Source organism: Eptesicus fuscus, chromosome 3, assembly GCF_027574615.1.
Source record: "Eptesicus fuscus isolate TK198812 chromosome 3, DD_ASM_mEF_20220401, whole genome shotgun sequence".
NCBI classification, from domain to species: Eukaryota; Metazoa; Chordata; class Mammalia; order Chiroptera; family Vespertilionidae; genus Eptesicus; species Eptesicus fuscus.
In genome coordinates this window covers 1443284-1456902 of record NC_072475.1, presented here as the reverse complement: position 1 = coordinate 1456902, position 13619 = coordinate 1443284, and the positions used below count along the sequence as shown (strand labels likewise).

The 13619-nt window shown below is 52.6% G+C and overlaps 1 protein-coding gene across 2 annotated transcripts in view; it reads left to right on the top strand.

Annotated features, from left to right (window-relative positions):
- The first annotated feature begins 2184 nt into the window (after positions 1–2184).
- Positions 2185–13619, top strand: part of PAXBP1 (PAX3 and PAX7 binding protein 1) — a 32465-nt gene continuing 21030 nt past the window's right edge. Inside the window, exons 1-7 of one of the 2 annotated variants that reach the window (XM_054713439.1) lie at positions 2185–2588; positions 3893–4021; positions 8305–8484; positions 10833–11054; positions 11563–11666; positions 12687–12904; positions 13361–13550. In XM_054713439.1, coding sequence (XP_054569414.1) covers positions 2261–2588; positions 3893–4021; positions 8305–8484; positions 10833–11054; positions 11563–11666; positions 12687–12904; positions 13361–13550 — 1371 coding nt within the window. In that variant the 5' untranslated portion in view covers positions 2185–2260. The remainder of the gene's footprint in view (positions 2589–3892; positions 4022–8304; positions 8485–10832; positions 11055–11562; positions 11667–12686; positions 12905–13360; positions 13551–13619) is intronic. The other variant, XM_054713438.1, reaches the window with a different exon arrangement.

Sequence of the window (13619 nt, the reverse complement as noted above, 5' to 3'; positions counted from 1 at the left end):
GGAGGACCCGTGACTTGCTTGGGCATCAAGATAACTTTTAAGTGTTTAACTTTGCCCTTTAATTATTGACTATGTAGACTGTCAAAGTTATAAATACATTTGTTGTCTTTTACTATCTTGGCTCTCCCTCTATCCATACTAAATCAGCATTTTCACAGTGGGAGATCTTTTTTGAAGTTTTAGGCCAAGATATTAACATGTTCTGCTCTGACTTTATTATCTTTTACCTTTACCGGAATCGCGTTACTGCTAATCTGTTTCTTGGCTCGGGTGTCTGGAGGCTGACCTGGCACAATTTGAATCTTTTGTGATGGGAACCGGAGTTCAGTTTCACCAATGAAACACTCTTGGAATCAGAGCTTAAATCAGTGCTGAACTGCCAGAACACAAGAACTTAGAGGAGCTTGAATAGAACGGGAGCCATTTCCTATTAACTGGAAGAAACTGTTACAGAGGATGCTCTTAGTCTAGATCTGTGGTCGGCAAACCGCGGCTCGCGAGCCACATGCGGCTCTTTGGCCCCTTGAGTGTGGCTCTTCCACAAAATACCACGGCCTGGGCGAGTCTCTTTTGAAGAAGTGGCGTTAGAAGAAGTTTAAGTTTAAAAAATTTGGCTCTCAAAAGAAATTTCAGTCGTTGTCCTGTTGGTATTTGGCTCTGTTGACTGATGAGTTTGCCGACCACTGGATAAGCACTCATATTTGCTGGTACAAGTACAAATCGGCCCAGCCTCTGTGAAGAGCAACTGAGAATTAGTGAACTTACAAACGCACACGTTTGGCCTAGCGATTCCAATTCCAGTTCATCCTGCAGGTGTGACCTTTTTTTTTTTTTTTAAGCTTTTATTGCAGCGTTATTATACCAAAATAGACTGGAAATAACCTCAACATCAACTGTTATGGGGTGGGTTACGTACATCTATGTACACAACGGGTCACGATGCAGCTGGTAAAAGAAGAGACACTTTTTGCCCTGGCCGGGTCGCTCAGTGGTTAGAACATCGGCCGGGGGACTGAAGGGTTGGGGGTTCGATTCCTGACAAGGACCTGTACCTCCGCTGCAGGCTCCAAGCCCGGCCCGGATGTGGGGAGGAAGGGCGCAGACGCAGGAGGCAACCAATGGATGTGTCTTTCACCTGGATGTCTCTCTCCGTCTCTCCCCCTGCCCCCACTCTCTCTAAAAATCAACGGGAAACGATATCCTTGGGGGAGGATGAACAACGGAAGGGCACTGTTCACGTACAGACAGGAACCGATCTCCTCTCTGTGTTTCGTTAAACAAAAAAGTCCCTGTGTATTCAGGGTGTAAGGAAGGTTCCGCACAAAAATATTTGCTTCGATGCTGAGAGTCCCTGGAGGAGCCTCGCCGGGAGCTGGTGGCTTAGAGACCGTGGCTCCGGCACGGTGAGCGGCCGGGGTCCCCGCCGGGTGCTGACACCTGGAGGTGCAGCCACGTGGACGCGCACCGGGAGGAAAAGGCCCCGGTTCGGCGGTCCCGCAGGAGAGCCGCGAGCCCAGCCTCGGGGTCCGGTGCCGGCGCCGGCCGCGCCTCTCAGGGCTGTCGCCTCGGTGACGCCAGTCCGAACGGTGTCCTCACCACCTCCGGCCGCGCGTTTCTGCAACCGGCCAGCCTGGCGTCCTTCCCGGGCACCGGCACGCGACGCTGTCGCTGCCATGGCGGGAAGGGGGCTAACCTCAGGCCGGGTGTCGTCCATCACAGATGAAACGCAACGGGGCTGAACGCGCCGATCACCATCTCACACCCAACTCACAGGCCCGAGACCCACCGGGGACCGCACGTCCCCCGCCCCCCGCGCCCGCCCCTCCTCTGGCCCCTCCTCCGGCCCCGCCCAGCCTCCGCCCTCTCCTCCGGTGCCGCGCGCTCGGCGGGAGGTCTTCTCGCGGGACTGCCCCGCGAGAGACCGGAAGATGCACAGCAGCCCCTTCCCCGGAGGCCGCTCTCGCCTCCGCTCTCTATGGTCCTCTTTGTGACCCGTCGAATTGCCCCCGAGTCCCAGAGTTCCGTGCCCCCATAGTCCTCCCAGCCGGCAGGGGCCAGTGCAGGAGGCAGAGGTTCTCGCGAGAGGCGCGGAGTTCGCTCCGAGTGCCGGGAGCGCGAGCGCATGCGCGCTGGGGGTGCGCGGCCGGCGAGGGCCGACGAGACCGCGCTGGGGCTGGGAGTGCGCGTGCGCGTGGCGAGCTCGGCGCTGCCGGGGCCGCCGTGCGGGAGCGGGTGCGAGGGCGCCGTGCGGGCCGCGGGGATGTTCCGAAAGGCCCGGCGAGTGAACGTGCGCAAGCGGAACGACTCGGAGGAGGAGGAGCGAGAGCGCGATGAGGAGCAGGAGCCGCCGCCGTTGCTGCCGCCGCCGGGCACTGGCGAAGAGCCGGGCGACAGGGCCCCCGGGGGGGAGGTGCCGCTGGGCCCGGGGCCGCCGCCGTCCGCGCTGACCGCGGGCCACGGAGCCGAGGCCGGGGGCTGCTTCCCGGGCGGCGCCGACCCCGGCAACGGGCTGAAGCCGCGCAAGAGGCCGCGGGAGAACAAAGAGGTGCCGCGGGCCAGCCTGCTGAGCTTCCAGGACGAGGAGGAAGGTAACCGCCGCGCGTAGGCCGGGACCCCGCACCCCCGGCCCCCGCCCCCGCCCCGCCCAGCCCACCCCCGGTGCCCGCACCGCCACGGAGCCCCTTCCCCGCCCGGCCCGCGGCCTCCTGCTCCGGCTGGGACGCGTTCCCGCGCCGCCACCCCCTCTCCCAACAGCGCCTCCTCCTCGCCGCCCGCCGGCGCCTCCGTCCGAGACCGGCCCTCCGGGAGGTTCCCGGTGCGAGCCCGAGGCCCTGCCCCGCCTCTTTCCCGGCCGCGTGCTTCGGGGGCAGCGGCGTCGGTCCCCGGGCTGCTCGTGGCCGGCTCTCCGAGCCCCGCAGGCCACCCACGCCTCTGGGCGCCATGTCCGTCCGCACATCCTCGACCCGGAGGCCGGGTGTGTGAAACCCGCCGCGATACCGGGTCTGGGAGCTGAAGCCCGGCGTTGAAGCTCGGGTTCTGGGCGGCCTTGGGCCGGTGCCGGGCAGTCGCCGAGCCTCAGTTTCCCCTTAGAAGTAAAGGGCGCGTGGACCTTTGGACAGTGGAGAGAGACGGGGTCACAGTAACGGGGCCGGTTCCCCAGCCGATGGGGGAGGCCCGGCTGCCGTGCGCTTAGGTTTCTGGCCGTCAGTGAGCCTTCAATGTTTTGGGGTGTTTGTATGACCCCTCGTTATGAGTCCACGTTACAGAATAAGGAGTCGGGACTTTTGGAGATCCCGTTTGCATCTGGGTGTGAGATGCTTTCGTGTTTCCCGTAAGGCAGGCGGTTCTCTTCGGCCTTTCTGTCCTTTTTGACTTTGTGTGAGAGGAGGACAGCCTGGTGGTCGTTTTCGAAGATGTAAGGACTATTTGGCAGTGTTTGTGTTTGACTTTAAACTCTTCAAATCCAAGAGGATGGAGACATCATCAGAACTTATTTTTGAAAAGTGTTTTGTCCGCTGAGTCCTGAAATAACAGTGTATCCACTGGCGATGGGTTTCCGCTCAGACTTGACAGCTCGGCGAGCGGCACCTTTGATTTTGGATATTTTGTTTCAAGCGCCCGAGTCTTTGCCCATTAAGGGCTTTCCTGCGGTTTTCCTCCCGAAGGAGGTGATTTGAGGAAGACAGGAGGACATCAGAAGGTGCAGTTTACATGTTTGATGCCTTTTAAACAGTCTCAGATGCGCATTATTCCAGATTAGTTTATGAAGTTGCCTTGGGTGTCAGAGTGTATCTTGAAAAGAATTTGAAAAGCACGTAAGATCGTGTAAAATGGAAGGGAGGAGTGTGTCTGAAAATGGTTGCTACAGACTTTGTTTCATTTCTTTTTTAAGAAAATGAAGAAGTTTTCAAAGTGAAGAAATCAAGTTATAGCAAAAAGATAGTAAAATTACTTAAGAAAGAATATAAAGAAGACCTTGAAAAATCGAAGATTAAGACAGAACTCAACTCGTCAGCCGACAGTAAGTACCAAGCTAACGGGCATCGCTGGAAATGGCACCGGCAGCCTTCCCGTGGGCTGGAATGGGTGAACCTGGTGGTGGGTCTGGTGGTCTCTGTCACTGTGCTGGTCTCACGGGCGGCGATACAGTTCTCTTCTGACTAACACGGTTGCAACGTAAATGCGTGTTTTAAAAGGACAGAATGTTTCCACTGCACTGACTGCATCCTGCCCGGTTCCTCCGGTTCCTCCCGGTTCCTCCCGGTGTCCAGCCTGCGCGGAGCAGAGAAAGGCTTCCCTGGCCTGGTCCCGAGACCCCTGGGTCCTCCCGAGGGGGCTGCGCAGGCTCCTGTGTTTGTAGACAGCTTCCTGCTCTTTCGTGGTGCCCGTGCGCGGGTCTGATTCCGAGAGGCCAGGAGGCCTGCGCTGGTGCTGACGCCGCTCCACAGCCGAGCAGCCGAGGCTGAGGGCGCCCAGCCCCCCGTGCAGACATCGCTCCTGTCCATCCTCCTGTGCTGTGTCCGAGCTAGTCTCCTGTAAACGCCCTTTAGTTTAAGGAACTAAAGATAAAATTATTATTTCCCAGTTTCTCCGCTACAAGCTTCATGTGAAAGAGTATGTATCACTGTATCTCAAATTTTCAGTCTAATTTTGGAGACGTCGCTTAAATGTATAATTGGGCCCACTGTTGGCAAAACGTCCAGCGAATTGTTTAAGGGTAACTACACTCTTGTTTTAAGAGGCGGGAGAAGGAATGCATCAGGTGAAGTAGGTTTGCAGCGGGACTTTGACGACCTAAATTTCAGCATCGAAGTGGGCAGGTGGCTGGTCGCAGAGTCAAGGTGACGGGCTGTGTGGAAGGAGCAGGCGCCGGCAGAGGAGGCGGGTGTGGGAGAGGGCGCTGCTGACAGGTGAGGAGGATGCTTCGTGTCTGGGGGTTAGAGTTGCTGTGTGCACTGGCTTGCCAAGGTGCTGACATGATAAATGCCTGTGGAACCTTAACCTGGTGTTAGCGTGCAGCATGGATTGGCACCAGGATTGGGGCCTGAAGCACTTTAAACACAAGGGTCAGCTTTGATCCATTGCTGGTGGGTCAGGAATCTCAGTGGAGCAAGACCGAGGCTTCTGTCTCGCTGGGAAATTGTGGATGCGTGTAAATGTTTGCTATGGGTGGAAGAGAAGAAATGGAAAGAAAGCATTATTTGAGAAACATTCCAAGGGAATAATTGGCAGGTTTGATGTATGCTTTAGCCATTGGATTGAAAAGAAATTGTCATGCCTGGCTGGTGTGGCTCAGTGGTAGAGCGGCGACCCATGCACCAAGAGGCCGCCGGTTCGATTCTCGGTCAGGGCACATGTCTGGGTTGCAGGCTGACCCCTGGTGAGGGACATGGCAAGAGGCAGCCAATCGATGGACATTTCTATCTCTTTCTCCTTCTCCCTTCCTCTCTCTCTAAAATCAATAAAAACTTTTTTTTTTTTAAATAGGGAAGCCCTGGCTGGTGTGGCTCAGTTGTTTGGAGCATTGTCCCGTACACTGAAAGGTGGTGGGTTCAATTCCTGGTCAGGTTGTGGTGATCCTCATTTGGGGAACATACAGGAGGCAACCGATCTCTATCTCTCTCTCTTTCCCCGTTTCACTCTAAAAATCAGTAACATTTTTTTAAAAAGAAATGGTTAAATCTGAGCTTTCCTGCCAGGTGACTGAGAGAATAATTAAGTATTACATACAGAAATGGGGACGGCAGGTGGGAGGAGGAGTATTTTTAGGAGAACCAATTATCTTGGAGTCTAGGAAACGGCTTCGTTTTTTCCAGCACCTGCGTGTGATGAAATAACACGAGGAAGGTCAGGAAGAGGGAGGCCGGGAAAGGACCATGTGCTGTTGGGTTTTGAAATCTGAGTAGGTGCGAGGGTGATGAAGCCATCCCCTGTGACACCTCTGTCTCCACTCCACGTAGCTGCACCAGGTGACTCGGTCAGTCCTCCCAGGGGTGGACTCTGGGTCGGGTCGCAGATGGCCATCGTTACCCCTGAACGATGGTGCCGTGGGGCTGTCGCTCACCTGCTCACAGCCCTCCCCAGGCAGGCCGAGCCGTGTTGCCTGCAGCACCAACCTGAACCCTCTGTGGCGTTCCTAAGATGACAGTCCACTTTGAACTGGACTGGACTGGAGTGGACTGGAGTGGAGTGGCTGCTGACCGGGGGGAGAGGTCGGGTTAGGTTTGGTGTTCATTGAGATGATAGAGGAAATGGAACTGATGAGGGCTCAGCATGAAGAAAATCTTCCTGAGGACCAGAGACCTCAACTTGTGAGAAGCGCACCCACAGAGGAGAAGATTCTCGGGGAGATTCAGGAACCGGAAAGGCGGAAGGAGGAAAGACAGAGACGGTCAGTTGTGTGACATGGTGCCAGCAGAGGAAGGGCCGTTGGCAGGTGGCCAGGTCTTTTCTGGAGGAGACTGGCCCACCAGCCGCGCTCTGCCCGTTGGGGGGCATTCTGCACGTTGCTCGGGGCACTGGATAAAGTCGCTGTGGCTGCAGCCATTTGTTGGCGGGCGGGCTGGTAGGGAGGGGAGAGCACAAAGGCCATGCGGGGTTGGGGCGCGCTGGTGGGTGAGGAAGGAAGGAGAGGCAGCAGGTCCCCACTGCTTCCTTTGGGGGTTCGGCAGAGAGAGGGGCAGAAGCCAGCGGGCCATTGGACCAAAGCGTGAGTCTGTGAAGACGGAGAGGGAGCTGAGCAAGCCCGCGGGGGAGCGTGCCTGTGGGCGCGTTGCCTGAAGCAGTGCTCGGTGCTCGGTGCTCGCAGGGACACGGGCGCAGGAGCCTAGAGAAGGGCTGCCAGCGCCTCCTACGAAGACGTCTGGAAGCGGCATCTGACCGCGGACAGTGCCGCTGTCACTGGGCTGGAGACTAGTCCTAGCTCCGTCACACGCAAAAACGTGAACTTACAGAACCCGGCACCCTCAAACCTGCAGAAGCCATTATCGCAGCGTGTCTGCTCCGGCTGGCCCACAGTTCTGTTTTGTCTCTTACAAGCCATTGGTTTCATGTTGGCTGAGAGCTGGAGGAGATGGGTATTGTTTCACTACATCTAACCATATGCCTCTGATAAAGCGAATCTTAAAACCTCCTGGCCTCAGAATGCACTTCGGAAGGAAGTCCGTGGTGAAGGAGCCAGGATGGTAACGGGAAGTTAGAGCGCCTGGGACAGAGTGATGGACCGCTTCTCGGGGATGTTCGGGGCAGCGGGGTGGGAGTTACCCTGGGACTCTGGTCTCAGGGAGAGAATGTGCTTTGAGAAGAAGAGAGGACTTTTGAAGCAATTTTTGGGAAGGGAATGTGCTGGGGAAACAACAGACGGTATCTTTCATGTTTAGGAAAACTTTGATTTTCCTCTTTCCTTACATTCATCGTGCCTGTTAGTGCATTGCCAGGTTCACATGCTTCAGGGTGGAAAATTTTGATTTTTTAAATTTTTGCTTGGGACGGAGGATGTAATAGGACTATTCAGTTATAAATAAAGTCAACACTTGGTGTAAAGTAAACAACTATAGGCTTTCAAAACCCAGTGGCAGGAGAGCAGTCTTGAACCCGGCCTTGGGAATGACCCGAGAATTAGCACCGAGAAAGGAGAGCTCTCCCTCCCACGCGGCAGCATCCAGCCACTGCGCACTCCCCGCCTGGCGCACACGCGGACGGTCTTGTGCCTCCGGGTCTCTGGCTTGTCTCTGTCCCAGTTCTGGATTCCCAGGGAGAGAATCAGGTTGTCTCTGCTTCGGTCACAAATTCGGTCTCAAATACTTAGACGTGGCAATGAGGTCAGGTTCCACAGGGTCAATGTGACTTCTGGCCCCCTTTCAGATGATGGGTGGCAAACGGTGATGAACTAAGAAGGTATCCCCGGACCATTCATCCCAGAGAGATTTCTCTGGTCCATAAACTTTGTTCTGGATAAAAGCTGCCTGGAGTGGGCTTCAGGTTTAATGAAATACTGCCATGTAAAATGAAATAATGTTTCCAAGGGTGCACACAGTTACCTCTCGGAGTTGAGAGGGAGACACAGTTCGTTTTGATGACATTAACTAGAGATGGGATTGAGCAGGACTCAGAGGCAGCTCTGTGTCCCCTATATTGTTTTTATCTTCCAGTTATGTCTTGTGATTTTTCATTTTCATACATCAGTGGTTTGAGGTTTTTATAAACAATTAAAATAGTCCAAGTTTTAATGAATTGATCCCATAATTAAAAGTCCCTCCTTAATTTATGGATTTTTAAAAATCATTTTAATTTTTTCAAAACTAGATGAACCGCCTTTGGACAAAATAGGACATGTTAAGGACCCCAGCCAAGAAGACGGAGCTGCTGCTGGTGAGCACGGGGAAGATGAAATGGACATGGAGAGCGAGAAGGAAGAAGAGAAGCCCAAGGCTGGCGGCGGAGCCTTTTCCAATGCTCTGTCGTCTTTGAATGTTCTCCGTCCAGGTGCGTCCTCACCGGGCACCGTAAGCCCCTTAGTGAGGAGGGAGTTAGCCAGGTGGTGTTTCTCAGGACGTCCTTAGGGGAAGCCGGGGTTCCTTCTGCAAGTCTAAAAGAGGGGGAGAACTAGAAACTGCCAAGGTCCTCGTCAGACAGGCAGTTGTGTTGTCAGAGCAAACGTGGGGTTCGGGGAAGTGGGTAAATGGTGCTGAAGTCTTGTTGTGTGTTTCAGGTTAAGGTGTAAACTCCTTTAGAACTGCTGCTAAAGCAAAACTAGCAGCTACTACTTTTCTGTCCACACTTCCTTCATTTTTTGTACATTTCTGTAGGAAGTAGTTTGCAGATCTCTTTACTATTTAATCAGCTTTTGAATAATTAAGTGCTTAGTAGCTGAATTTAAGTTATGAAAAGGTATTTAACTCATTAACATTTTTAAAATTTAAAATGCTTACTCGGCTGGTAAAGCTGTAAAACATTATGTATAGAGATCTAGTAGCATTCTAATTGGTACAGTCCTTTAGCTATTGGCAATTATTTTAAATGTTCTTGACCCTGCAATTCCATATCTAGAAGTTTATCCCAAGGAAGCAATGTTTGCATTGCAATATTGCAGTGAGCAATATTTGGAAACAATATGTAGCCAGAGAGGCATAGTTTACTAATGAAGGTACATTTACATGAAGGGATATTACATAGCTATTAAAATAACAATCTGAAAAGAAGCCAGGCAATTGTTACTGTAGGTAAAAAGGTCAGTTAATTTAATTGTGTAGTAAATTATGCTTTGTCTGTTAAGTTGTTGAGCTAGCTATATATATAAAAGCCTAAGTGACTGTTACGACCGAATGACCGGTCGCTATGATGCACACTGACCACCAGCAGGCGGGCAGACAATGCAGGAGCTGCCCCCTGGTGGTCAATGCGCTCCCACAGCCAACCTCCCCAGCCACCAACCTCCCGCGGTTCTCCCCCCCCCCCCCCCCCCCCGCCAGCCAGCCCTAATTGGAACTGGGTAAGAGACAGCCCTGATTGGCCCTGATTGCCGGCCAAGCCGAGGGACCCCACCTGTGCACGGATTCGTGCACATTGAAAGGAAATTAACCCTTTGCACTCGGATGTCGAGTGTGACTCGACACGGTTAGCAGTAGAATAAAGGAATCAAAAAAAGCAAGCGAGTGCAAAGGGTTAATTAGAAGATGGCCGGTGGGGCGGGACTGGGTGAGATGGGCTGGGCACACCCTGGAACCCACCTCCCTTGGTCCTTCCCCAGCTGGCCGCATCTGGGGCGGCGCCAGGGCTCGAAGGGCGTCTGCGGAGTGAGCGGGGTTCCTCCAGCAGGTGGAGTCCCTCAGCCTGGCCTTTGGGGATCGGGCCAAAACTGGCAGTCTGACATCCCCTGAGGGGTCCCAGAGCTCGAGAGAGCACTCTGCAGAGTTGCTGTTGAGCGGCAGCTCCTGCATTGAGTGTCACCCCCTGCTGGTCAGCACACGTCATATCTACCAGCTGGTCAGCTGGTCACTTAGCGTTTTATATATATACTAGAGGCCCGGTACATGAAATTAGTGCACTCGGGGGAAGGGGGTCCCCTCAGCCCAGCCTGCGCCCTCTGGGGGATTTCTGACTGATGGCTTAGGTCTGCTCTCCCCAGGGAGCGGGCCTAAGCCGTCAGTCGGACATCCTTAGCGCTGCCACAGAGGCAGGAGAGGCCACCGGCTCTGGCTGAGCAGCGCTCCCTCTGACCACCAGGGGGCAGCTCCTGCGTTCAGCATCTGCCCCCTGGTGGTCAGTGCGCGTCATAGCGAGCAGTTGAGCAGCCTTAGCATGTCATTAGCATATTATGCTTTGTTTGGTTTTGAACTGCCAACTGGACAACTGGACACTTAGCATATTAGGCTTTTATTATATAGGATAGATGTGCTTACAGGTAAACTGAAAATTATTTGCAAGAGAAATATACTATGAATGAAATAGTGTTTTTTGGGGTCATGAGATGTGGGCACCTTTTAAATTTTTATCTGGTCTAGTTATTAATAGAATTTCATTACCTTTGTTTTACTTAAAGATAAAAAATAGTTAAAGCTTCTTTTGGTGGACCCCCCACTGCCCCCCACACACATCTTCCCATATGGCCATTATGTTCTCATTTCCGTTTCCTCAGTGACTCTGAGTTTCCATTTAAACTAAATTAAACGCAAGTCGGTGGGCTGCAGGCACCGTGTGGGAAGGGGTGCAGCAGCTGGCGGTAGAACATCATCACTCGACAGGCCGTCGGTCAGGTGACTTACTCTGCATATTCTCAGGAAAATAGAAACTTCATGCCCTGACACGTTTATGATCCTGCCGTCTGTCTCCAGGAGAAATCCCAGACGCAGCGTTCATACATGCCGCGAGGAAGAAGCGGCAGATGGCCCGGGAGCTGGGGGACTTCACTCCGCACGACAGCGAGCCCGGGAAAGGCCGCCTTGTTCGGGAAGATGAGAATGATGCCAGCGATGATGAAGATGATGATGAGAAACGCCGGATAGTGTTTTCTGTGAAAGAAAAGTCACAAAGACAGAAAATTGCCGAGGAAATAGGTAATTTGATTGATTGAGGACAGTAAAGCTCATTGCCGTTAAACGTGATGTGATAGTGAAAATAAAGTCAGAGTGTCCACATTTATTTAACTTAGTTTAGTGTTAGAGGGCTTTTCTTGCTTAGGTACAGTGCCTTACTGAAGTTTTTTGAAAACTCTAGCATGATGTCTAAGTGAGCCCCTCCTGTGGCCGGTGTAGCACTGAGCGCTTCGCACGCATACCTCCGGACCCGGGGCTCGGCACTCTGGCGTTAGGGGTTCTTCCCAGCCGAGTCGATGCCAAGCGCACAGGTTAGGAAACCCGTCCACGCTTTAACCGTTCCGCTCATGCCGCTTCCCGCTGCGGGGCGCTGTGTGTAAGACAAGCAGGAGCGTCGGGGCGTGGCGATCATACAGACGTTTTAGTAAGGCCGAGCCAGCACCAGCAGTTTTGCTTAATTTCTGTGAAATATCAGGTAGCATCTCCCTTCCCTGCCCCTCGGCCATGACCTTCTCTGCTTCCACGGCAGGCATTGAGGGGAGCGACGACGACGCCTTAGTCGCTGGGGAGCAAGACGAGGAGCTCAGCCGATGGGAGCAGGAGCAGATACGAAAAGGAATTAACATCCCTCAGGTGAGAAATAAAGAATTAAGCTTCAAGAGTTAAAAAGTAAATTTTAAAAAGTAAAAAAAAAACAAAAAACGTTTTTACCTATTTTGTTAAAGTAAAAGTTAAAACATATTGAATTTGAATCTTTGTCATTTGCTGAAGTAACATAATTAAGAAAATTACAAAAAGGTATGTATCCAAGGAGCTTTTAGAAGAAACTGTATTCTAGTTTGTTCTTTTAGTCCAGTGACGGAAGAATTTCTAGTTTCTCAAAGTGGTTCTTCAACCAGCAGCATCGCTATCAGGGAGTTGTGGGAAATGCCAGGTCTCCCTCCCGAGGCCTAGAGAATGAGAGCGTACGGGTGGGGCGGGGGTGGGGCCGGGGTGGGGCCGGCGTCCGCCCGGCGTCCGCCCGGCGTCCGTCCAGTCGCCCGCCCCGCAGGTGCTCCGGAAGCTCACTGCTGCCAGGACCGCGTCCAGGCCCCGGGCTGCTGTCCTGCAGCGCTTACTTTCTCTGACTTCAGAAATCATGTTGTAGAAGATGGCTTCTCTTACTGTAGATGAAAAACGCCTTCCTAAATAGTCACAGCGTTTGTTTACACAGGAAGTAGTGCAGGGAAAGGTGCGTGAACGTGACCCTTTGTTGCCAGGGGGGAAGGCCTGGACCAGGTGTGGGCCTCAGAGCCTCATCTCTGCTTGTCTGTTTACTCTGTGGCCATGCAAGTCATTTATCTTCTTCCATCGATGAAATGGTGGCCTTGGATTATGTTTAATGTCCCCTCAACTCTTCGTTTCTCTGATATGTTTTCCTGAGAATTCTTAGAAATGAATCCGATAATTCCATAAGAGTTGACACAGTCATTCAGCCCTACTTTTATTTGATTTTGAAGAGGTCTATTTATTTTAATTACATGCTGTTTGGGAAATGGGTATAATTTTTGCTATTGATGGTGGTGGTGGTGGTGGTGGTTAACCCTGAAGGCTGAAGTTATTCTTTCCATAGCTTTTGTCACTAGTTCCACGGACCTCCCATTTCTTTTCTAGGTCCAAGCCAGCCAGCCCGCGGAAGTGAACATGTACTACCCGAGCACTTACCAGGCCATGCCTTACGGCTCATCCTACGGCATTCCGTACAGTTACACGGCCTATGGGTCTTCTGACGGCAAATCTCAAAAAACAGATAATTCAGCCCCTTTCAAAACTCCCAGTAATGAGATGACTCCCGTTACTATTGATCTGGTAAAGAAACAGCTTAAAGACAGGTAGGGCAGATCAGCTTCCTAAAGACCTGTCCTAGCTTTGTGTTCCTCAGCGCCGTGTAGTCGGGTGGCCAGAGCCACCGAAGGTGACGTCACTGTTCTGCCTCCTCGGATGACTTCGGTGGGAGCCTCGAGACACGTTAAAGGCCACTCCGTGATCTTGTTGAAGACACTTTGAGTTTGCGCCTCTTGGACTCTGAAAGAGTGTAGTCAGAGATGGGGGAGAGCAGAACTGAAATTGTGGTTAGCCCACCAAGTACTGTGGAGTCTAAACTTCGCCTTTGTTTTTTGGGGGTTTGTTGTTGTTTTTTTGAGAGGAAAGCGGTGCAGATGAAAAGATGCCACTCCAAGTACTTTTTGTAAAACTAATAGTGGAACTGATGCATTCTCGTATTGTAAGCTTCCCGCCAGCACAGACTTGGGGTGTAACGTGTTGTATGTATCCTTTGTGTTCCCAAGGTTGGACTCCATGAAAGACGAGCACAAAGCAAACCGCCAGCAGCACGAGAAGCACCTGCAAAGCCGCGTGGACTCCACCAGGGCCATTGAGAGACTAGAAGGGTCTTCCGGGGGGATTGGTGAACGGTATAAGTTTTTGCAAGAAATGCGAGGGTATGTCCAAGACTTGCTTGAGTGTTTCAGTGAAAAGGTAAGAATGCAAAAATATTAATCTCTTTGAATAGGCCACGTGAGGGAGGTGTAGGCGGCCTTGTGTAGA